General features: G+C 37.9%; 1 protein-coding gene across 5 annotated transcripts in view; it reads right to left on the bottom strand.

The window, feature by feature from the left end:
* LOC120317577 overlaps positions 1-26,475 on the bottom strand; it is a 142,943-nt gene that overhangs the window by 109,200 nt on the left and 7,268 nt on the right. The window contains exon 3 of one of the 5 annotated variants that reach the window (XM_039364259.1): positions 25,829-26,472. The exons of the other annotated variants lie outside the window; for them this stretch is intronic. Within the exon in view, the coding sequence (XP_039220193.1) occupies positions 26,341-26,472 (132 nt within the window). The 3' untranslated portion in view covers positions 25,829-26,340. Of the gene's footprint in view, positions 1-25,828; positions 26,473-26,475 lie in introns of those variants that run through there. 5 annotated transcript variants of the gene reach the window in all.

The raw sequence follows: 26,475 nt of genomic DNA, 5'->3' as shown, positions 1-26,475 counted from the left end.
GTCAGACATTATTTCAGTGCCAAACATGTCATTAAAAAAAGAATACTAAATGCATGCAAATTGGTAGCAGTCCAATTATGAATTTAAAGTCAGGAGGCTGCAATCCTCTACAAGGAATGTAGACAAACGGGAGAATTTAATAGCTTTCAAAGGCTCGGCTCTGCAGATAACCCAGTTTACATCACTTCAGTTGGAGTTAGGATCTAGGGAGCAGTCAAGTTTGTTATTGTCTATTGGTCCCCCTGATATGCAGTAACTTCCTGAGTTCCTAGACTCCATTACAGAGTTGGTGGTATACAAGGTTTATATTTCTTAGAGTCTCCAGTCTGCCCCAAACTGTGTCATGTCTGGGACAGTCCAGAAGTTCATTGCCACTACAGCAACTGTGGACCTGACCCAAGTCATTGAGAACCCAAAATATACCAAGTCTTAGATCAAGTCTTAGATCAATTTTGTCTCAGAGCAATTGTGATATCATCTGGAAGTAAAGAACATTAATCCTTGGCTTTGTTCAGATCACTCTGATTGCTTTTTGGGTCACTGGTTCTGTCTCTCCCCCACACACAAACTGGGAATGGACAGCACATGTTAGATCAATCTTCCCCAGGTGATTAATGGATTAATCAAAATTTGGGGTTTCACCTGAAAATCTGATGGGCGCTGCTTGGAACAAGCAGATGACAAAGGCCTTGGATTAGATTGCTCCTCTGTAAACTCTCACTGTGGTTTTTCTGAGGAGATGAGGAAATGAAATGCCAGACAAGATAGTGAGAGCACCATGGGAAGAATACAAAGAGTAGATGAAGATGAAGATTATTCATTCTTGTTTTCTTCATCTGATCAAAGTGTTTTGTGGGTTGCATAGCTGCTTTGAGCATGGCCCACTCTCAATCATTGGCTCTGGGAGTCACCAGGTTGGACAGAACACATTTGTCAATCTAGGCAAGACTTGGGAAAACCCTCATTTTTGATCATATGGTATGACCTTGTTGTTTTAGATCAAGAAGTCCTGACTATTGACAAGACAAACTGGCAAGGCCTGGCTTCTTCAAGCAGGACTCAGTTATATCAGATTAGATGACAAAACTCTCTGTTAGTCTGTAGAGAAGCAGCAGAAGTAAAAATCCAGAGGTAAGCAAGGCACAAAAAAGCTGGCACAGAGAGTTAAATATAATCTCATCATCCCTGCTCTTAAAATGCAGTAAATGTTTGGCCCATTGCCTCTGAGTTTTAGCTTGGCATCCATTCATTCCTTGAGAGACTTAAAACTGCTTAAAGCTTTGGAAGTAAGATTTGGTTCAGAAGTCTACTGTATAATGGAGTAATCACCCTGAGCTTGTATTCAAAATGCTGAGAGCCGAGCTGAACTATAACTTGTATTGACAGGGCTAGCACAGAAATATACTTTCTCATGTGCTGATGGAATGCTAAAGTGAAAACTTGTGTTTGGCTGCAGTAAAGACATTGAGAGGTGAGAACGCAAATGAAGCCTAAAGCAATGTTAATCTTGCCACTCCACACGTTCAATAGCTTTATCACCTTGTTATCTGCCTATCTGTCATTTCTTCAGGTCACTCCCAGAGAACCTATCAAGACATCCAACACTCACCCAGTGTTCTCACATACATAGTGTCATGGTTCCAATAGATAAAACCCTTCAAATAACTTTGAGACATTGTTTTCCTTAAAGAATCTTTTATTTGGGATACAAAGTATCAGCACTGCATAGTTGAACCCCAAAACTAAATTTTCCTCCCCTGGATACAAAGTAAAAAGTACAATTCCCACCCCCAATAAACTGTCATAAAGGACATTCCCCTTTTAGCTTAAAGTGTGGGCTTTCTCCCCAGCTCTCCAGCCTGCCAAAACGTTATCAGCTCTGGACCCAGTTTGTCCTCGGGTTCCCATGGCAGAGTTATTATTATGGCTAACTGAGCTCGCATCCCAATCCCCCCTTCCTGCACCAACTAAATTTAAAAGCAAGAAAAAGGGAATAGAGAAAATGGCTGCATTTTCATCTGTTGTCAAAGCAAGAACATCCAATGTTAGCAGTGTTGACATCTGCCCCCCCTTACAAAAAGGACAAATCCTGTAATGCAAATAAAAGTTAGGGATTGCCTCTCGGTTTATTAGGGTGCTTCTTACAGAATTTACTAAGGAGTCTGTCAGCTTTTACATCGCTAGACTTAACATAGGTGGCCTCAGAAAACGGATACCCTTTCCATTGCACTAAATACTGTAGCTTTCCCTTAAAAAGGTCTAGAATCAAGAATAGTGAGTCTGTCCTGCTACCATAAGAGGTCCAAGTGCCTTCCTAAGGGGAGGCCATAAGGTGGAATCCCGAAAAGGTTTCAGCAGGCCACAATGGAACACAGGGTGAACTTTTCCTAAGAGTCTGGGAAGCTTTAATTCTACTGTAATGATCCTTACGATGGGGAAAGGTCCTAAGTATTTCGGTCCTAACTTCTTACTAGGTAACTTAAGCTGAAATATTTTGTGGACAAATAAACCTTTTCCCCAACTTGAAATTATCTTTGAGGAGCCCTCTTTTTATCTACTTGCTTTTTATTTGTTTCTGAAACCTTTTTCAAAGCAATTTTCGTGGTTCCTCAGACCTCTTCCCACCCCTCACCCACTGGTCAAGCGTTTGGGAAGTGGAGGGTCCCTGAGGATATTCAGGTATTGGGCTGAACTCTTTTGCTGTGGCCACTTTAAAAGGTGTGAAACCGGTGCTGCTGTGAACAGTTATTGTAAGCCACTTCTGCAAAAGGGAGGAGGTCAGTCCAGTTTGTCTGCTGATAATCCACATAGCATCTGAGATACTGCTCCACCACTGATTTCGCAGATTCAGCCACCACATTGGTAGAGGGGTGAAAAGCCGATGACAGTCCTTGAGATGAGCCAATTAGCTTAAGAAAATCTCTTCAAAATTTGGCTGTAAATTTGGTCTGAGATTATACCTTTTGGTGCACCGTGCAATCTGTAGATATGCTTCAGAAACATCTTGGTTAGTCGCTGGGTGAACAGGAGCCCTTTGCAGGCAATGAAGTGAGCCTTCTTTGAAAACAGATCTATCACAGTCCAGATAACCCTATTCCCCCTGCTTTCAGGTAGGTCTACTATAAAATCCATAGCAATTTCTTCCCATGGCTGGGAAGAGTCCACCACCAGTTGTAATAGTCCAGGGGGTTTCCCTGGGATTCTTTTCATGGTGGCATATACAGTACAACTTCTGACATAGTTTTCTACATCCTGTTTCAAACCCGGCCACCAAAATTGCCGGCGGATTAGATGTAGTGTTTTTAAATATCCAAAGTGCCCAGCCTGTTTTACATCATGGCTGTGCCAGAGTGCGTTAAGGCAGAGGGTTTCAGGCAAATACAACTTCCCCCCTTTGTAAACCAAACCTTCCCTGCATGTTAGGAAAGTTTGATTGTCTTTGAACCATTGGTCAGTGAGGAGCTCCTGTTTTATTTTCTTTGCCCCGGGGTCATCAGGGTTTGGGGCTCTCGAAGGTGGGACCCTGCGCAACATTAGTTGAGAAGCAGTTTGTGGAGTAGATATAATTGTTTCATTAACCTCTTCATGCTGGCTCTTATATTGGGGCAATCTGGATAAAGCATCAGCCAAAAGGTTTTTTCCCCTCAGTATGTACTTTAGGGTGAAGTTAAATTGGTTAAAATATTGCACCTATCGTACTTGATTCAGGGACAATTTGCAGGGAGTTTTCAGTGCCTCTAGGTTTCTATGATCAGTCCTGTCATGCCTCCGTCCGAGCCTGACTCTGAGGATGACATGGAGTTCCCTGTTGAGGCCCAGGAGGAGTGTCTGTGGCTTTGGAGGACTGTGGGGAGGAGCAGGCTGAAGCAGGCCATGGCCCTTCAAGTTTGGAACAGGGAAGGCAGAGCTCAGGCGAAGAGCAAAGCCCCTCCCCACCAGATCTCAGAGCAAGGAGAGCAGAGAGGAGGAGGGAACGGAGGCAGGCTCACTTGCTCGGGAGGAGAGCATCACGCCCCACTCCACAAGGCACACCTGGGGAGTAGGATTTAAGGAGACGCTGTGGGGTGGGTCATGTGCCAGGAATAAATGTGAACTCTTGTGATGTGAGCTCTTGTACCGGGACTCTTTGTATTCTGTATCCTAAGAGAAAATGCAATAATAAATCTTTTCTTTTAGTGTAAAAGGATTAAAAATATAAAAATCTGAATTGTCAAGCTATAGGACATAAATAAGCCAATTTAAATTAATTTAACAGATAAATATATTTAAAATCAATTACACCATCTATTATGTCTGAATGGATATTTTGGGAATGATATTAAGTAGGATTTTAGTAACAAATCTTTACAGGAGTCTTTGGATTTGATGAAGCATTGATTGAATCACTTCACTGAAACAGATTTGTAAATCAAGTGGGAGACCCAGTGGACCACCTGGTAAGCTGCTGGAAGAATGCTGAGTTCAGAAGTAACTTACTTTCCTTCTACTATTTGTAGGTGGATGGAGCAAAGATAAGGAAGTAGCAAGCAATTCCATTCATATGGAAATAAATAAATGTATTTGAACCCTGTAGAAGTTACTTCCAAATAAATTGATCAACTGAACTACCTATATCAATCAAGATGACATAACATGGAACATCACTGCTTATGTAACAGTACTCAGATGTGATTCAGAGGAACGATGAATATGCCACAACAAATAAAATGATATAATCCAGGTCTGTTTGCAAAGTTAACTAAAGTTCCGTATATCACATTTTTTATTTTCAAGAGGCACAATACTATTCAATCCCATTTTCCAATTGTCCTTTTCTCATAATCACCAGCATACAAAAGGATGACCATCAACCTCTTTATATAAAGCATTTGCATTTTTTAAAAAATGATGACAAATGAAAGAAAAATACAGACTTCAACAATAACAAAATAAATTTATCTTAATTTTTAGACAGATATGAGTTTCCCAAATGTTGGTCTTTTATTGCAGAATTTTCCGATTCCTCTCCCAGCTTCCTTCAATTGTTACCAAGGAAAAGTAACACTAGCCATGGACTGATAGTGCAAGCAAAAACATTGGGAGCTTTAGAACAATTTAAAAATATGCATTTAGAATAAATAGATGACAGTAGGTACGGAAAAAAATAGGAATATATACTTACACACTAAGTGTTCCTAATTTTTTAAATTATGCCATTTTTAAATATTTTTTCTGGGGCAGTGTTTTTGCATTAGATATTAAAAAGAAGGCTCCACCAAATGCTGAATTAATTGTGCTTTCCTCACAAACTGCATAACTTGTCTCCTAATTGTGCTATGTGCTTCATCTCATTTTTTTTTTGTTTGATGATTGGATAACAAACTTTAAAACAGAGTAAGAATATTTTTCCTTCATGGATAGTTTTTAGTCTTTTCAGAAAAATAAAAGATATGTATCTTCCTCAATGGTTGCCATGGAAATTATTATGCTGACCCAGATGATTGCAGCTTTGGAGAATGAATAAAAGGCAGATATGCCATACTCTAAAGAAACAAATATCTCATTTTCACTTTTCTATTTATGGATAAGTGTCTGAGCAATAACAAGATAGGCCTGAAAAGCTCTGAAGAAGGATGAAGGCTTATGCTAGCTTTAAATATGAATCGGTTGTATTTGGAGTGAGGAAGAAAAGGATCTTGCCCATGCTATGAACATAATCCTCTATTTGTCATGCAAAAGAAGTACAATTTACAATATTTTCTCACTGTCTGCACTTCTTAATTGCGTAACAGTGAATTTTTAAAGTTAACCAATAATGATCAATTTCAAACAGAATGCTAGTAATATCTAAACAGGTGGTATAATTACAAAAATAATTCTTCTAATGCACTGTCATAAGTTATAGCTGGTTGTGTATGAATTTAAAACTTTGACTATCTAAGCAGCCAAATTACTTACAAAGCAGCTACATAAATTTTCACTAGAAAATGAATCAAGTTAGAATCATGAATTGTATTTTTCCTACCAGCAAGTCTATTAGATCAAAGATAGCATCTATTTTTCTAGAATTGCCCTAAAGCCTAACCAGTTTTTGCATAGTCATGAATAACTTTACCAATATATTGTTTATTTTTCATAGTTTAAAGTTCCATTCTTACTACGGTCTGGAATTTGAAGAAGCAGCTAGAAAGAGTATTGATACTTTTGAACTTTGGTTTTGAAGAAGACTTCTGAGAATATCACAGATAAACAAGAAAATGAACAAATGTATCATTAAATACTTCAATCCGGAGTTCACATTCAAAGCATAAATGACTAGGTTCAAATTATCATACTTCATACACATTAGTTCTCTGGAGAAGTCAATAATGTTGGGAAAGGGAAGAGAGAAGGGGGAGAGAGGAGGGGAGGGGAAAGGAGGGAAGGGGAAGAGGAGGAGAGGGGAGAAGGTAAGAGGGGGGACAGGGGACTGGAGCAGAGCAGAGCAGAGCAAACCAGCAGCAAGGTAGATGGACTCCATTACATCAGCAAGGGGTGCACCATTGGAAGAACCAAAGTACCAGGTTGGAATCAGATCTTTCTAGACAAAATCTAAGTATATGGCTTCTAACAGTAACCAGTGACTGGATAAAATATAATCAATCAATCTTCCTACAATCAATCATTTGTTTTCTGTTTTCTATTGTGACCCTTTCTATGAGGATCCAATTATGTTTTGTATAACCTTCTCTAACCTTCTGTTATCCAGGTTTGTTGGAGAGCTGCCACCTATGCTGTCTGATATTCTAAAATCCTTGGAGTTACCACTTTGGGAAAAACTTGGTTAATCCAGTTCCCAATATTAGCATCCAGTCATATTAACTTTTCAGTTCTAAAATCTATGTTTGTACGTATACATGTATTACAATCAACAACAACAACAACAACAATAATAATAATCTCCAATTCTTCCTCATCTTTTCTGCTGTCTCCAGGCACTGCCATGTCCACTATCCAGACTTTTTTTGTCTTTCTTTTCGACAATTGTTAAGTCCGGGGAGTATGTTGCAGGTGCTTGTCTGTTTGAATTCTGAAGTCCCAGAGCAGTTTAACTTTATCATTTTCTATGACTTTCTCTATTTTATGATCCCACTAGTTCTTGCTTATAGGCAAATGATATTTCTTGCAAATCTTCCAATGCACCATTGTTGCTACTTTATCATGCCGCTGCTTGTAGTCTGTCTGTGTGATCTTCTTCCAGCAGCTTACCAGGTGGTCCACTGTTTCTTCAGCTTCTTTGCATAGGCGGCACTTACCGTCTGTTGCTGTCTTCTCAGTTTTGACTTTGTATGCATTTGTCCTTAAGGCTTGGTCTTGTGCAGCCAGAATTAGTCCCTCAGTCTCTTCCTTCAGCTTTCCTGCTCTTAGCCATTGCCAGGTCTTGTTATTATCTGCTTTCCCAGCTAGTTTTTTAATGTACTGGCCATGTACAAATAGAAATAGAAAGACTGTGGCAAAGGCAAGCAAGGGTAGTACCAATAGTAATAGGCACCTTGGGTGCAATCCCAAAAACAACTGGAGCACCACTTGAACACCATTGGCATTGACAAATTCACCATTAGTCAATTGCAAAAGGCGGCCTTACTAGGAACTGCTTCCATCCTGCAACGATATCTGTAATACCATCAAACATCCACATCTGCCTATCCCAGGTCCTTGGTAAGGAATCAACAGGTAGACAAAAATGCCAAATCCTGGCTGAACATCTGGCTGACTGTGCAATGATCAATAATAATAATAATAATAATAATAATAATGATGATGATGATGATGATGATGATGATGGAAGGGACCCTGGAGATCATCTAGTCCAAACCCATGCTCAGGCAGGAAACCCTATATCATTTCAGACAAATGGCTGTCCAGTCTCTTCTTAAAAACTTCCAGTGTTGCAGCAATCACCACTTCTGGAGACAGGTTGTTCCACAGGTTAATTGTTCTAACTGTCAGGAAGTTTCTCTTTAGTTTTAGGTTGCTTCTCTCCTTGATTAGTTTTCATCCATTGCTTCTTGTCCTGCCTTCACAAGCTTTGGAGAATACTTGACTCCCTCTTCTTTGTGGCAGCCCTGAGATATTGGAACACTGCTATCATGTACCCCCTCATCCTTCTCTTCATTAAACTAGACATACCCAATTCCAGCAACTGTTCCTTATATGTTTTAGCCTCCAGTCCCCTAATCATCTTTGTTGCTCTTCTCTGTACTCTTTCTAGAGTCTCAACATCTTTTTTACATCGTGGTGACCAAAATTGGATGCAGTATTCCAAGTGTGGCCTTACCAAGGCATTGTAAAGTGGTATTAATACTTCACATGATCTTGATTCTATCCCTCTGTTAATGCAGCCCAGCACTGTGTTGGCTTTTTTGGCAGCTGCATCACACTGCTGGCTCATATTTAAGTGATTGTGCACTAGGACTCCAAGATCCCTCTAACAGATACTACTATTGAGCAAGATACCACCTATACTATACCTGTGCATTTGGTTTTTCTTGCCAAAATTAGAACCTTACTTTTTTCACCACTGAATTTCATTTTGTTAGATAGTGCCCAGTGTTCAAGTCTGTCCAGATCCTCCTATATCTTAAGCCTATCTTCTGGAGTGTTGTCTATTCCTGCCAGCTTGGTGTTATCTGCAAATTTGATGAGTTTGCCATCTATCCCCTCGTCCAAATTGTTGATGAAGATGTTGAAGATCACTAGGCCCAGAACAGAGCCCTGGGGCACCCCACTACACACTTCCCTCCATGTAGATGCGGTTTCATTGAGGACTACATGCTGAGTACAGCCCATCAGCCAGCTACAAATCCATCTGGTGTTGATGCTGTCTAACCCACATTTTTCTATCTTATCAAGTAGTAGGTTTTGATCTACTTTATCAAATGTCTTACTGAAGTCCAAGTAAATTATATCCACAGCATTCCTCTGGTCCACTAATTTTGTCTTGTCACAAGATAAATTAAATCTTGTCAGGATTTAATTTATAGCAGTCTCCCATTTTTATTTTATTTATTTATTTATTGCAAACTACTGAACAGATGCATATAAATATGTATACTGAAAACATATAAAGCTGTAATATGTTAAAGGAAAATACCAGCTTTGCTGCAATAAACTGGAACCTAGTCAAAAATAAAAGAGCAACATCACCCCAAATAGTCAGTATTGTTATATTAATCAGGTTCTAAAATGCATCTGGTATTAGAATTAAAATCCAAGGTCACAGTGGTATCACTATTAAAATAGCTTTGCACTAAGACTTCCCAAAGTATCCTACTCTTTTGAGGCTACCTCCCACAATAAGGAATTGCAACAGTTGCACAAATAAACAGACCAGGGGTTGGGGACCTCTGCACTATAAGAGGTAAAAAAAAACAACAACCCACAACCCACTCAATTCAGTATTTGTTAGTGCAGATTTTCAAATAAAATAATGAATGTAGATGTGCAGACTAGCTTCTGTGGAACATTCAGAGAAGTTAATCACCATAAAGTGATACTAATGGATCAAAACTTTTGATGTTGTTTTGTTTTGATTGGAAGAGTATACAAATGTTGTAGAATGGAATAAATTTAAGGAGCTACTCTGCGGACTAAGCAAGTAGATCTCTTGCAGCCTGCCTGGCTTTTGAAAATAAATGAAGAAACAGACATTACTGTTTATTGCTATTGCTTTCTGTAAGTCTACTTAACCGTTACAAATACCATACTAACTGCGCTACTGAAAGTGTGTTTGATATGCCTGCCTAATGGGTCCCTGAAATTCATTTCCTTGAATCAAAGAGAAGATATGCGTTCCTTCAACAAAGAATTGCTCATCTCTTTGCAGCCTCATCTAGTTGTTTCATGAGACAATGGAGGCTCTGTAGGAAAATGAAGTGAAGCAACGTCACCGTTTTTAACTCTTAGAAATGGCAAAATTGCATTTTTTTTATTCAACAGTTGGGGAAGGGGGAGGCTTTATTCAAACTGTTATTGAAGCACAGCACCCACTAGAAACTTGTATAACCCTAGAGCAGGGGTCGCCAACCCCCGGTAGACTGGCACCGATCCATGACATGCCGGAAACCGGGCCATGCAAACAAGCAAACCCCCTTCCACAGGATGCAGGCAGCACACAAAACCACGCTTCCTCCAGTCCATGGAAAAAAACCCTTTCTCCCCAGAACTGGTCCCTGGTGTCCAAAAGGTTGGGGACCTCTGCCCTAGAGTGTGGTATTACAGATGCTACAACAATTGATGTCACTGAATCTTATTGATATTTCCTGCACTAACGTGCAGATTAGATCAAGCCAAAAGGGTTGCTGAATGCCCAGACATAGGAAGATACACAAATGACGCCACAAAAAAGGTGCCAGGCTTTGAACTACCACATTAGCAATGGACAATCCTGAATAGGATTCAAACCTCACACGGCAACTGCAGGGACTTTCTGTATAAATGAGGCATAGTATCCTCCCCTCAGTGGACTCTCAAACAATAGATCACATTGTGATCAGCTGTAAGCTGAGGGTATATACTGGTCCAGTATCTGATTTTTTTAAAATGGTTAGATGGCCTAGACATTGGTATTTGAACATAGAACTTTTTAAAATTTATATTTTATTGTGTTTTACTAATCTAGTGAAATGTTAATATGTATTGCTAGTCCATGTATGATGTGCCATACGCTAAATAATAGACCATTCACATTTCACATTTCCCCCCCCCCAAAAAAAATATTGCTATATTCCTTTAAAAGTTTACAGAAGTCTAATGATGAACTCTGAATTTTAGTGCCAACATTTCAAGGTTGGACATGATAGCTTGCAGTCACAAGGTTGTTCAAGGAGTGCCATTTAATATATCTCCTCCTTAGCTTTTGTGCAAGTAAGCACTATTGCAAGTGGTTAGTAATCTCAGCTGCTCCTATATGACACCAAATGTGGCTCTAAATGTCACCTAAAACAATTATAATGATGCACAAACATTGTATGTGGTGATGCTGTGTGTACTCTGTGCTTATGTGCGGATCATACTTTTACAGGTTTGTTGAATAGATCAGCTCAACTGTGTACTGAAAATTGCTTTAAAAATTTCAAGTGTTGCATAAGTGTTATTTATTATTTCTGGTGGACTTAGATAATCTTTTTCCGAAGATCCTCTCTTATCTGAATCTGTAGTGCAGATAATATACAGATAAACAGAGCCTGCAGTGTTGTACACATCCAAATCAACACAGCATTAGCCACTCCTTTTGTGGTTATTCTGAAGCTCATGTCAATATGTCTGTCCCTCTCTGTGGCAAAAAAATATCCGAAAGTTGTATGATTATGCAAATTGATTGTTTTTAAGCTGACCAATTCATTCATTCAATTTTTCATCTTGTTCTCTGTTCCCACATTCATCTGAACCTAAAATCATCCAGGAACTGGAAGAAAAAAACCCTTTGTCTTTGCCAGAAAAGTGACAGAAAGATCTTGCTTGTCTTTGTTCTCAGATACTCCACAATCTGTCTGATTCCTGTAAACACAAGTACTTTGGAAATTGCCTTACATTGGGGACTGAACAAATGCAGTCTTCAGAACTGGCTGATATTAAGGGAATGAAATGAATTTAAATGGGTGAAAAAGATTCCTTAAAAACCAGTTTGGTGTTTTACTGCTGATCTGAGACTGAAGGGAAGAGAATGGGAATGGGACTTGAGTCCTTGAATGAACTAATTCGATGGAGGAAATGAAATGGAAAGGAAAAGGAAAGAGGAAAAACTTGAAAAAAACAGACAAAACATTGTTGTAGCTGTATGATTCCAGGAAAAAAACAGACCCTACATTCACACTCCTACACTCTCTAAAACAGAGGTCCCCAACCTTTTGGGCACCAGGGACCGGTTACGTAGAGAGAGGTTTTTCCACGGACAGGAGGAAGTGTGGTTTTCTCTGCTGTCTCCATCTTGCAGATGAGGCTTTCCTTATTTGTGTGGACCGGTTGCTGACATGCCACGGCCCGGTACTGGTCCACAGACCGGGGGTTGGGAACCCCTACTCTAAAAGGCCTTTATAAAAATGAATCCAAGGCATTGCAGAACTCAAGGGAATGCAGTCTGTGAGTTGTGTTGTAAAAAAGCCAATGAAAAGCACTTAATTTTTATTTTCAGGGATCGATTGATCATCTATCGAGAACAAGACTTTCTTTGCAAGCTTTTAGTATTGCTCAAAATTATAATGGCTTCTTAGATAAATGGATTTTGGAGAACATGGATAAGTTTGTTTGTTTGTGAGCCCTGATTGCACAATGGTTTGAATGCAGTATTGCAGGCTGACTCTGCCCACAGCCTGGATATACGATCCTGACTGGCTCAAGGTTGACTCAGGCATCCAGCCTTCCAAGTTCTGTAAAATGAAGAGCCAATTCATTTTACAATGTCAGTATATTGGGGACAATATACTGACATTGTAAATTGCCCACAGAGTGCTATAAAACACTATGGAGCAGTATTTCTACGTGCTGTTGTTATTGCTATATGTTTGTTTAAACTTGAGCAATCATTTAACTCTGCCAAGAGTTAATTGATTAAATTTTCATTTTGCATTAGATTTAGAAGATTTACAGTATCTTTTATCCATACCTGTTTTGAAAGGAAGCATGGGAATATTTTTTCAGTTCTAATAGCTCTTTCTTGAGTAGTTTCATAGTCACCATGGTGTATTAATACTGACATTTTTGTACTCTACATCATATTCCTTCACACCAGCATTTAACACTGGTGATTCAGCTACTAAATTGAAATATAAATCTTGTCAGGTATGACAACAAGAATGCAACATTCCAGGGACATAATGGGAATCTTATAGCATTTTCTTTTCATATCACCTCACAATAGTTGTTCATATTTTCTTCAAATGGAACAAAGCCAATTTAAGCTATTATTACTTCAGACACTTTATCATACAGCAGGTTGTTTTAAGCTCTTTCTAGATGGCACTCCAATTCATATGTATGATTTTAAATATCTTAATCAAGCTTTGTTGCTTTTCTAGTGCAATTCTTTGCTATCCTAATATCATCCCATTGAAGGATATGGGAGAGAGTGAAAATGGAGTGAAGACATTCATTTTTTGACCACTTCTTTTCTTATCTATAACTGGAGGCTCAAGGGAGTCAATTAGACAACAATTCCCTAGAGTCCAGAAAACACATGTAGCTTTGACACCAATTTTTAGTCACAGTTAATGGTCTGAGCTTGCACATTAAATTAAGACTATGCTGAATTTTGAATCAGGATATTGCACTGATTAAGTTATTCTATGTATGGCACTTCTATGAGCAGGTAAATGCTGAGTTTCATTTTCCATTTTATACTTTTGTTTAAAGTTCTTATACAAACTATATTCTATAGTTAGTGGCATATAATTTACCATATACAGACTGTCCTTGACGTACAACAGTTCATTTAATGACTGTTTGAAGTTACAACATGACTGAAAAAAGTGACTCATGACCATCTTTCACACTTACAGTTATTACACCATCCCCATGGTGTAATGATCAAAATTCAGATGCTTGGAAACTGACTCACATTTATGACTGTTGTATGTTTCAGGATCATGTGATCATCTTCTTATAAGCAAAGTCAATGGAGAAACCAGATTCATTTAACCACTATGTTGTTAATTTAACAGCTGCAGTGATTCACTAAACAAATGTAGCAAGATAAGTCGTAAAATGGGGTAAAATTCACTTAACAAATTTCTCACTTAGCAACATAAGTTTTGGCTCAATTGTGGTTGTAAGTTGAGGACTATCTGTATTCATTCTAAATACAAATGACGTTTATTTCTGAACATGTGTACCATTTGAATATATCTATATTAGTCCCCAAAAGTTGAAATGTATCTTGTGGCACTAGCAGATTTTTTTATGAGCTTCTTTTTAGGCACAAAACATATATCAATTATTCAGTCTTGTTTTATAAAACCAGTTTTAGAGAGAGAGAAATGTACATTATATTAAACTAAACAATACAGCAATCTCTTCTGCTGTCATTGCAGTTCTATTCAGGTGCAGAACTGAATTGGATCCAGTTACAGTCACGGGGAAAGAAGCATTTTCATGAATTGCAAAATCTGCTGTTTTAGAAGTTTGCATAAAACATTAGGAGTTTTAAGTACTTCACTCTTTATACAAAATGAAAGAGTCATAATACAGTAAACAAAAGCTACTGAGGGCATATGAATAATGTTAAACACTTGTCAAGAATTATTTTTTTAAAATAGAGTTAGTTTGCACCATATATTAGTAAGATTAAAATTAAAACACTATTTATTGATTATGTCAGCAAATCATACTTGTTCAAGATGGAATAAAGTCTAAAAGCTTTCCATTACAGCAGCCTTCCAAACATGAGTTTTCTTTTTGAAGATAAGCAAATACTATTTTCTTCTTTATATGAAGAATATGAAATATTCTTTATCGTCCACAGTAAAAATGAAAAAGCTTTCCTTACCACATCCATTTAATCAGTTGCATTGTAATTTGTCACATAGTTTTATGTTGCTCAGTTTCCCATCTCTTAATCTCATTATTTTCAAACAAATTATTAAATATGCTAGGAAAGGAAATTAGACCCAGCATGGTTTCTCATCATGGCTAATGGGACATCCAGAAGTTAAGTGGAATAATCCTCTTCTACTTTTATTATGAGCAAATGCCATACAGAGCCATACTCTCTTTTTCTTCTAGCCTAACCATAATCACATAAACCCACCTCCGTTGTCCCTTCACAAAGCTGCATTTCTGCATGCCCCTCATCGTTTTGATTGCTTTTTGGCACTTTTACAGATAAATTAAATTTCTTCAGAAATGCATTAACAGGAACTCTGCATATAAATGCAATAACAGAAAATCTGTACATAGCATTCTGTTATTCTGGATCCTCTTCTTACATATAAGAGGTGAGAGGAAAAAAGAATTCTGCCTGGCCAGGATGCCAAATGAAGCCCAGTTTTCTCTAATATTTGATAAAAGGACAGACCAGTGTAGATTGAATATGTTTTATTGCTTGCTTTTCATTTTTCATTTTTTATTTTCCTGCAGATATTTACAAATCTAAGGGGGAAATCACCAGGAAATTTATGGGCAGGCTAATATTGGTCTTACATCTTAAAGTAAGAGACAGGATAATTAACTGTAAAAATATTTGTAATGTAATAGTAGTAAAGTTGGAAGGGACCTTGGAAGTCATCTAGTCCAACCCCCTGCTCAGGCAGGAAACCCTACACCATTTCAGACAAATGGCTGTCCAGTCTCTTCTTAAAAACTTCCAGTGTTGGAGCATTTACTGCTTCTGGAGGCAGGCTGTTCCACTGATTAATTGTTCTCACTGTCAGGAAGTTTCTCCTTAGTTCTAGGTTGCTTCTCTCCTTGATTAGTTTCCACCCGTTGCTTCTTGTCCTGCCTTCAGGTGCTTTGGAAAATAGCTTAAGTCCCTCTTCTTTATGGCAGCCCCTGAGATATTGGAATACTGCTATCATGTCCCCCCTTGTCCTTCTCTTCGTTAAACTAGACATACCCAATTCTCGCAACCGTTCCTTATATGTTTTAGCCTCCAGTCCCCTAATCATCTTTGTTGCTCTTCTCTGTACTCTTTCTAGAGTCTCAACATCTTTTTTACATCGTGGTGACCAAAACTGGATGCAGTATTCCAAGTGTGGCCTTACCAAGGCATTGTAAGAGTGGTATTAACACTTCACTTGATCTTGATTCTATCCCTCTGTTAATGCAGCCTAGCACTATGTTGGCCTTTTTGGCAGCTGCAGCACACTGCTGGCTCATATTTAGGTGATTGTCTACTAGGACTCCGAGGTCCCTCTCACAGTTACTATTATTGAGCATGGTGCCACCTATGCTGTACTTGTGCATTTGGTTTTTCTTGCCTAAATGTAGAACCTTGCTTTTTTCACCATTGAATTCCAGACATAGGTGCCAAAGGCCAGAACCAAATCTTCGATTCAGTAAATTGATATTGAATTCATGTTTTCTCATGTTGATTTGAATTCTGACTGAAATCACTTTCCTTTCCCATCCCCATTCTCAAATTTTATGCCGTACACTATTCTAAACATTGCAAGTAACCCTCTTAATATCTTTCAGCTTGGAGCCAAAGACATGGATCTATTTATTGGGTTAATTTGCATGACCACTCTTGGAAAAGCCAGAGTATGAGCTGGGTCATCTAATTTTACAATATATGGCATGCCAAATGATCCTCCCACCTATCCTCCTATCTTCCCTATAAAATGGGCTGGACTGGGAGAGAGAGACTGGCCCAAAGTCGCCCAACTGATTTGTGGGCCTAAGGAAGACCTAGAACTAATAATCTTTGGTTTTTAGTCCAGCTCCTTAACCACTAAGCCAGACTGTGTCTATATATTTGTCTGGCTTCCAATTAATTGATATAGTTTAATCAATTCAGTAATGCCAACGTTAATTGGATTTTAAAGTAGCACTGCACCTAGCAATCCAGTATAATTTTCTTTGTTGGAAAGAAATTCTTCTTGGGTAACATAGTCACATTGATGCCACGTGTCCTTTATATCTGACAATATATACTGAAACAACTGCTTTTATTTTATCCTTCTGCATCCCAAGTGGGTATTCGGCATATAAAAAATGTAGTTGGTGAATACTGAACAACAGAATGATTCACAGTATTGTCTAAAAGGGAATCGTGGGCATCTACTGAAAAGCATGGTGTGATCTCATCTTCAAATATTACTAGTGTATTGTTTGCCTACTTCATGTAGGCAATGTAGGATGGATTTCTTGAATCCAAGGGTAAGCATTTGTTTTTGCTGCAATATCATGTTTTAAAATGAAAACCAGACTGGTGCACCTTGACAATACGCCTTTCTTATATTATCTCCTATCTTCTACGCTACCATGATATCCTCTCAGTTCTAAGGCAGTACAAACTATTACCATCCTCAAAAAACTAAGAAACCACTGCCAGCCAGTTGTGCTTAACAGCTGTCCAATAAGAAAAGGCAAGAGAAGGCATTTAATCAGTGCACTTTTCCATTCCTTTTCTTTATGTTATTTCCTAAATTAAAAAATGAAGGAAAAAAAAGCTTGCTAAGGGAGGAAATTCAAGGCTGCCAAACTGCTATCTCTGTGTTGCATTTGGAAGACCTAATCTCAAGCCCAAGAGGGAAGTTGATGCTTATGGTAAATCAACCTCCCCATCATGTCAGGAAAGAGCTACTGCAGGAAATTACTGACCACCTTTTCTAAAAAATCACAAGGATATTAACTTTTAGATATTATTTTCATACATGGCTAAGACAATGCAAATATAACTGATATTATTGCTATCATTATTCACCTACAAAAGAGCAGTTAGTTACATTGGTAATGTCAGAACTTGTGTTCTCCTACCATAGAGTACTAAGCAGTTTTTTAAAAACCCATGTAGTACTAAAATAGTTTCAAATACAATCGAAAAACTATGGTATCATAACATTTAGTAAAAAATTATTTCTTTAAAAATAATTATAGCTGTTTAATGAGTGTAAAGTTACTGTTTAACCTGTCGGTACTTGAGCATCTATTGAAACTACAGTCGTCCTTGATTTAGGACAACTGAACCCAAAATTACAATTGCTAAGCAAGTTAGTTGTTAAGTGAGTTTTTCCCCATTTTACAACCTTTTTTTACCATAGTTGTTAAGCGAATCACTGCAGTTGTTAACTGAATTGTGTAGTTATTAAGCAAATCTGACTTCCTACATTAGCTTTGCTCTTTTGAAGCCAGCTGGGAAGGTTACAAATGGTGATCACGTGATCCCAGGGACTGTGCAACTGTCAGTTAAACCAAGCATCCAAATTTTGAGCATATGACTATGGCGATGCTGCAATGGTGTGAAAACCCATCTTAAATCACTTTCTTTGAAGTGCTGTTGCAACTTCAAATGGTCACTAAATGAATGGCTGTAAGTCAAGCACTACCTGTATCCAGGAAACTTTTATTTTCAAGAGACACAGTAGGTTTTCAAGTGAGAATTCAATTACTGAATGGTGAAATAGTGAATTCAATAACTTTAGTCTAAGCATGATGGCTACTAGATTTATATGTTGCAATATGCTACATTTTGATAGCTTGTTAACTAGAGTAAAATTGGCAAGGTTCACACATCACAATAGGCTATAAGGTAGGATCAGCATTTTATTTTTTTTCTTCCTCTTCCTCCTCCTAGGACACAGGGATGTGCCCAGAGTACAGTACTTTATTTATTTAAAATATTTATATTGTTGCCAATCCTATAGCAAACTCTGAGCAGCTCCCAATTAAAAAAAAAATGTTGAGTGTGAAAATGTTCACGTTCTTTACCCTTCTACCTTAGCTTCAGACCTAATGCATTTATTTTACACTTTTTAATTAAAAAATAAAGCAACATAAAACTGTATTCATGGGTTTCAGCATCAAAATCTAGATAGGCATTGGTGGACCAGAAACTGGTGGTGTGTGTGTGTGTGTGTGTGTGTGTGTGGTGTGTGTGATAGGGCTACAGATTACCTGCCATCACCATAAATTATGGTTTACAAACCAAAATAGCTACATTTGACTGGGTTCAAAGCCAAACTCAAACCAATCACATTGTTTCGACATATTTCAACCTTGTATCTGAATTCAACCACTGAATTCAACCTAGAAGCTTGTGTCAAAAAAGGCAAGACAATCATTGAGTGGTGTGACTGAAGCCCCTTTTTATATAAGACTGACACATTACAGAAGATGTGGGACTGAGTTATGCTCTTTAGCTACCATCTTGCCTTTTTAAAGAGCTGTGGTGGCTCAGCGGTTAGAATGCAGTATTGCAGGGAACTCTGCCCACTGCTAGGGATTCAATCTTGATGGGCTCAAGGTTGACTGAGCTTTCCATCCTTCCGAGATCAGTAAAATGAAAACCCAGATTGTTGGAGGCAATATGCCGACTTTGTAAAGAAATTGTAAAGCACTATGAAATGGTATATACTGTAAGTCTAAGTGCTATTACTATTGCTATTAAACCTCCACTGAAAATGTTGATGGACGCAACATAGATAAAATATGCTTTAACCTTGAAGGAAACAGCATCTGCTTGTGAGCATAAACCACTTTCCACAAGCTAAGCAAAGAACACAGCTGTTCTGCTCCTTGTTTGCAATCTTCAGGGACGCTTCAGTTTTGCTTCAGTGCAGTCCTTTTCCTGAAGAAGATTTACATTTGAAGATCAGCACATTCTAGGATCCAATCACAATAGTTTGAGTGAAGAATGTTTATCTATTTCTCAATTTAGAGATAACTGATATTGCCTATCAATGCCACCTAATTTTATCCAGAAAAAATAATAGGCACTTTTTGTCTTAAAATCAAGGTTTGGAAACTTTTGTTTATGAAATCTCCACATGCTTCTGGCCTACAAATTTTAATCTATCTGGTTTAACAAATTATAGACCATTTCTGAGTTTCCAGTATTAATCGCTGGGTAGCTTGAAACTGTGTGTTTCATCCATACTCTGAATTTGCTCTGAATCAGCCTTTTATTCAATCTGCATCTGTGAACTAAAGTCAAGGAATGCCTGTAATTTATATGAGTGTGCACGTATGATATATCAGCCTGACTTGTTTATGTTATCATGCCTCAAGTTAAAATTTCACTCCCTTTTTACCCCTATCAATGTTTCCATCTGAATTAATTTATTTTGGTGAGGCTATGTAATGAATTCCAATGGGACTAATTAAATAGCTTAAACAAACAGGAATTTCCTTTATAATGTGAAATTCAGATCATTACAGTGAATCAAAACCAGAACTCTGAAAGAATACAATATTTATAGCTGGTACTTTACATTTCACAATATTTTCTGTATAATCTGTCCCAGGCTATAATGTAGTGAAATAATCAAAATGTTTGCCTTTTTAATTTTTTTTTTACCGATATCGGACTTAGGTCTGTGGCAACAGCTTTAACTGTGGTTGCTATGGGGAGAGATTTCAAACTGTCAGTGTTTAAAAATGGACAACTGGCAATAGGTTAAGAAGGGAATAAAACTCTGAAGTGAAAACCTTGTTGGTAGAAAATCTGAAAGCTGTCAAAGGGAAGCAAGAAGCATTATGTAGCAAAGCAGACATTGATATTTTAAGTAGACAGCACCAGAAGACATTTAAGAGGAGGCAATCTGACCCGAGGGAAATAGTCCCTGAAGTAACTAAATGGTGCTAGAAGCCAGAGGCAGCAGCATAAGATTACCATAAACATCCATTCCAGATTGTGAGAGATTTGTTGGAATAAAGGTCAAGGAACTCTTATATAAGCATAAATCATTTCATATTACCAGGTGCAAAAAATTAATTTGTACTTCTCATGAACAAATATTTTTTCCATCTTGTCTCTGGGAACAATATTTCCTATCATGTCAATACCATGACCATGCTAAAGAATCCATGGTATAAATAAACTGAGAATTTATCTTGAAGATATCACTTCAAAAATTTAAGCATGTGGAGTTTCTTAACAGTGAAAAGAATTCCACAAATAAGATTTTTATATTTTTAAAATGGAATTTAACTGTAATAATTACATTGCCTTGTCTAGGTACTTAACCATATGCTTTCTGTCCTTTTGTTGGGACATTAATACCTAATTTCATTTCTTATTGAAGAACTAATTTTCATTCTATTTTCTGTTTGAGTAGCTTCTTATATAGCAGAGGATTTTTTTTCCTTGACATACTAGAAAAAACTAGCCATAATAGCAATGTTATTTTTAACAGATTCATATAATTAAATCCCAGTCCATTATGCTAGATATATATTGCATCAAATTTCCTTAATGCATAATCTTTGATTACAATTTAGTACACTACCATGTGACACTTTATTAGATTTAAATGACTGAGCTATTTTCTGGTTCACATGAAGCTTTCTCAAAATTCTATGAAGTGAGACCCATTTACAGATATTGATAGAGAAATCAAATATTTTTAAGGTAACAGGGCATAATCAGATCACTTCCTGTCAAACAAACAGGAAGCACAAAAAGAATGAGGGATGATGCAGTATGTCCAATGGTTTTTTATTTTAGAACAGGGATGTCAAACTGCTGGCCTGTGGGCTGGACGTGTCATGCGGAAGCCACGCCCAGCCCATTGCCGGCAATGGCAAAACTGTCCCAATACATCATGTGATGTCGCGAGTTTGACATGTCTGCTTTAGAGGTATGAGGGGAAGTGAATATTAAGGAGAAAGAGAATCAAATACCATGGTGAGATTTTTATACTGGTTAGCTTTTTATACAAAAGCAATCTGCAGTGTAATATTTGGTACAGCATATCGCTTATCATATCCATATCTCAGCTGTTAAATTTAAGTCCATGAATACACAATGGGCAAAGCAAAAAACAACAACAAAACCTCCCTAATATAATAATTATTTACCTGCCCCAACAAAAACAGGGTAGAATTCAAATACTATGAAAGGCAAGTTCAGAAATTTATAATTAAGTTCCTGGAGCTTGGTTTTGTTATAACAAACATTATCTACCCTTGTTCAAGGCTTAGATACAAAGATATCTAACAGGAAGCTGGAAATACTTTCAAATAATTATTTAAACTTGTATTATCACTAGCCTGAATCAATCCACTGCACAATTAAGGCTTCTTCATTGAAGGTTTTGAACCATAATCTATCATGCTTGTCCTGAATAAATTGTTTCTTTGTTTTACTTCCCAGACTAGTACTAAGAGAGAATGTGACTAACAAAGCTACTCAGCTACTTTCTGATCTCCCTGCTCCCAATCAAACATTTTATCCACTGGCTGTGCTAAAACGGATACATAGTTATTTTAATCGATTCCAGTTATGATAAACTAAATTATAATCCAAGTTTGGTGTGTGTGTGTGTGTGTATGGATTTGGTGTGAAGAGAAGAGCACATATTTTCCACTACTTTTTCTCCGCTTTTCATACCATTAGGAAAAATAGGAATCTTATAAACATTGATGCAGTTCACAGTAACATTAATGAAATACCCTCATTCTTTTTCACATTATCTGCAGTTCCATTGAAGGATGGAGAAGATAACATTTCTGTCTCTTCTGCCTATCTCAAGAGAAAGGAGGCATGCAGCAGCTTGCTGCACATGAACTTTTTATTTAACAAACTCTTTTGCTTTTTTAGGCAGAGATCTTTTTTGTATTTGTAATTTTATTAAAGACTTTCAAAAAAAGATTAAAAATTAAGGCAAATTAATATAACAAAAAAGTAAAAAAGGATATCAAAAAGAAGTTAAACGACAAAGAAAAAAGAGAAAAAAGATACAAAATAGATTCTGACCTTTACAACAGTTATAAATACAATTATAAATGTACCTTTCTCTGTTGTTACAACATAGCCCTTTTTTTCTTATAATATACTCTATTTAATCTTCACAATTATAAATTATGCCTTTTTTTGTTTCACACAAAAAGTTTATAAGTACTTTCCAATCAGCAATAAATGAGATATTGTCTTTTCTCTGATCAAAGAAGTCAATTTAGCTATCCCATCTGATCTCATCATCTTTGCCCACCATTCCTCCATGGTGGATAGTGCCAAAACTTTCCATCTTTTTACATACAATAATTCTAGCTTTGCATGTCCACCAAGCATGATAAAATGTTCGTTCTTATTCACATTACCAACAAGTTTGAAGTGCCTTTATGCACTGAAGACAATTTCTCTGATAACATATATCAAGAGTATATAAGAATTCTATTTAAAATTATAACGTAATGTAAATTTCAATTCTTTCAGTCACATATTTTTCCATTATTCAACCTATATATTATAACCCAAAATTGTATCCCACTTTATCCTACATTTTTCACCTGCTTTTGTTTTGACAATAATTACAATTAAGAATCTTCAAACCTCATAAAGAAATTTCACCAAAATATTACTCCAATTAAAGTAATTTGAAGAAAGGAGAAGAGATCAAACAAGCAACCATTTAGATCTCCATGACACCTTAATGGTCACTGGGTGTGATTGCAAGCCCTGAATTAAGTCTTCTAGTATTTATTCAATGGTCCATTTAGGTCACTGAGTCCAATCCCTGCCCAGTGCTTGAATGAAAATTAAAACATTTCCAATGGCTGTTCTGCTGCTGCCTGAACAGTCCCAGTGAAGGGGAGCCTGTAACTGCCTATGATAATTGGTTTAATGATGGAACTACTTTTACCATGAGGTAATTCCCCCTCAAAACACGCCTTCTTGTAACTTACCTAGGCATGACTCCATGTCCTGAATGTTGGGAAGATAACAAAGTTACATTGACCATCTTCTGTAGGACATTCCTTTGGATATTTGGAAAGCACTATGATATTCTCCCCACAATCATATTTTCCCAAAGCTGCACATATTCTACTCTCTCAATCTTTATCAGATTTATTTTCTAGTCTTTTGATCCATCTCCATTGCACTTTTTTGCACTTGCAGTTGTTTTGAGTTTCCCTGAGTCATTCTGACATCCAGAACAGGTCATAATACTTTTCTGATTGATGCAAAATGCATTACTTGTCATGAATTAGAAAATATCTTTATATTAGCGCAGCCTAAATTTGTCACTTTATCAGCCCTGTCACACTGCTGACTCATATTCAGCTTGTGATCACTTAGAATTCTATGATCTTTCACTGAGAAGCTGGTATACTGATTCTTGTATCTTCCTTTTATTTTGAAGAAAATATTTTAAAACCCCTTTTTGTTGTTAACATTCTCCAGAAACCTTAGAATTTGTCACATTTGAGTGTTAGCTTTTTTGGTAACATTTCTACAAATCAAAATGCATACATTTTGCATTGTGACCTGTTCTTGATGATGATGATGATGGAAGAGACCTTGGAGGTTATCAAGTCCAACCCCCTGCTCAGGCAGGAAACCCTATACCATTTCGGACAAATGGTTGTCTAGTTTCATCTTGAAAACTTCCAGTGTTGGAGCATTCACCGCTTCTGGAGGCAGGCTGTTCCACTGGTTAATTGTTCTAACTGTCAGGAAGTTTCTCCTTAGTTCTAGGTTGCTTCTCTCCTTGATTAGCTTCCATCCGTTGCTTCTTGTCCTGCTCTTAGGTGCTTTGGAAAATAGCTTGACTCCCTCTTCTTTATGGCAGCCCCTGAGATATTGGAATACTGCTATCATGTCCCCCCTCGTCCTTCTCTTCATTAAACTAGACATACCCAATTCTAGCAGCCGTTCCTTATATGCTTTAGCCTCCAGTCCTCTAATCATCTTTGTTGCTCTTCTCTGTACTCTTTCTAAAGTCTCTTCATTCCACCTCTTAATGTGTCCTTTCTGATTTTAACATTTTTACAAAATCACATAAGCCTCTTCTATTGTTGTTTTTCCAATCCTCCCTCCACTTCTTTGGAACTGTTTGAAATTCTGTTTATAGTATTTCTTTATTTAAGGATTTTCCATCCATGCATTGATATTTTCCCATTAACTTTTCATGTCATAAATTAAAAATATCATTTGATTTCACTCTTTATTTTCTATTGATATTAAAGATTCTAGTATTATACTGTATAATAATTTTTCTACTACTTTTAAGGCAATCTTAAGGCAAAGATGAAAAATCAAGAGCCGTGGAGCGCAATGGCTAGAATACAATATTGCAGGGAAACTCTGCTCACTGCCAGGAGTTCAATCCAAACCAGCTGAAGGTTGACTCAGCCTTCCATGTTTCTAAGGTCGGTAAAATGAGGACCCAGATTGTTGAAGACAATAGCTGACTGTAAAACCACTTAGAAGGTGCTGTAAAGCAGGGCTTTTCAACCTTTTCATCCATTGTACCACTTTTAGGATATGGCAGTATCCGAGTACCACCAGTCGCCTAGCAAGGTGTCAAAAACTTGACCAAAAAAAGAGGAAAAAACTGATGAAGTATAGGTAGTCCTCAACTTACATTTCGCTTAGTGACTGTTCGAAGTTACAATAGAACTGAAAAAAGTGCATCCCAAGCCACAGCCGAGCAAGACACCTGCCTGTCTACCCAGCGGCATTCTTCCTCCTGTCCGAGGTTTTCATTGTTGTGAGCATTTCTGTTGAGGATTGGCAGCGGGGGTGTGGTGAGGGATGTTTGGTTTTTATTCCCCATCTGCTGGGTAGTTGCAGGTTTTGGTTACTTCACATGACCCTCAGACACTGTGACCATCATAAATATGAATCAGTTACCAAGCATCTGAATGTAAATCGTAAGAACCTGGAGATGCTGCAACATTCCAGCTGATCGGCGCTTCTTCAGGGCTCAGCAGACATGCCAGGATCAGTGCTGCTTTCCAACTGAAGCCTGGTGTTGATCCTGATGCTTCCACTAAGCACTGACAGCCCTGGAGAAGTGCTAATCCTGGTGATTCCGCTGAACCCTGACAGCCCTGCAGCTCCAGCCATCTCTCGCTCAGGCTTGTGTGGTGCTGCCACTGGTTCAGCTCATTCCCCTCCCCCCTACCACTTTTCTAGGATGGTCACGTACCACCTGCCAGGTGCCAATGTACCACAGGTGGTACCCGTACCACTGGTTGAAAGCCTTGCTGTAAAGTACAATGGATTGGTATATAATTGTAAGTGTTATTGCTATTACTAAAATCTTGCACCTATTAAGTCCCACAGCCACCAGCCATTTGGCAAGACTGAAACATAGTTATCCCCCCCCCCATTCAGACATTGGGACAGAACCTCAATAGTCAGCCTGAGTTAAAATATATAATTGAATAACAGCAGCATACTGATGATATCAGGTCCCAAATTGGCAAATGACCTCACCTAGTAATTTCATGTAATTGATGAAGAGGAGGGGAGAGAGAGCACTGAGGCCTGGGCATCCTGAAAACAAGTGGGCTAGGTAGTGATCTCCCATTCCCAACACTGACAGGAACTGACTGTGAAGGAAGAGAAGGCGCCCTCAGTTTCCAGCCCTGGAGCTGGTGTAGAAGTATATTATGGTTGAGACATCAAGGGATGCAAGGGTAGATGTACCAGCCTATCCAAGTCCACCACAGGTCATTAACAAGCATTGCCAAGGTTGTCTCCATACTGAAACCTAACTAAAAATGGGTCTAGATAATATGCTTTCCCAGAATTCTCGATAATTGCAGTCTGACTATCTGCTCAATAACCATCCCAAAAAAAGGGAGGATTGGAGAGAAGACACTAGTGTCTAAACCCTAACCCTTAATGGTCCCACATCAGGTAGAGGGATACCTCTTCCTGGGCCCAGCAAGGCTAGTGTCCTCATCTATGATGGAATCATAGACAAGAGCAGTTTGTTACAAATGACCTTTGAAAGATCCGCAATTGTCTTTTGGAAGGCACGACCCGTATTTTCTTTTTCTTTTCATTCTGATGGTAGCAGTAAGAGCTGGCGAAGGCCATAATTTTCCACTTTCTTCCTTTTTCTCCTG

Source organism: Crotalus tigris, unplaced genomic scaffold, assembly GCF_016545835.1.
Source record: "Crotalus tigris isolate CLP2741 ecotype Arizona unplaced genomic scaffold, ASM1654583v1 scf7180000019699.406680, whole genome shotgun sequence".
NCBI classification, from domain to species: domain Eukaryota; kingdom Metazoa; phylum Chordata; class Lepidosauria; order Squamata; family Viperidae; genus Crotalus; species Crotalus tigris.
This window is presented reverse-complemented; position numbering and strand designations above follow the sequence as displayed.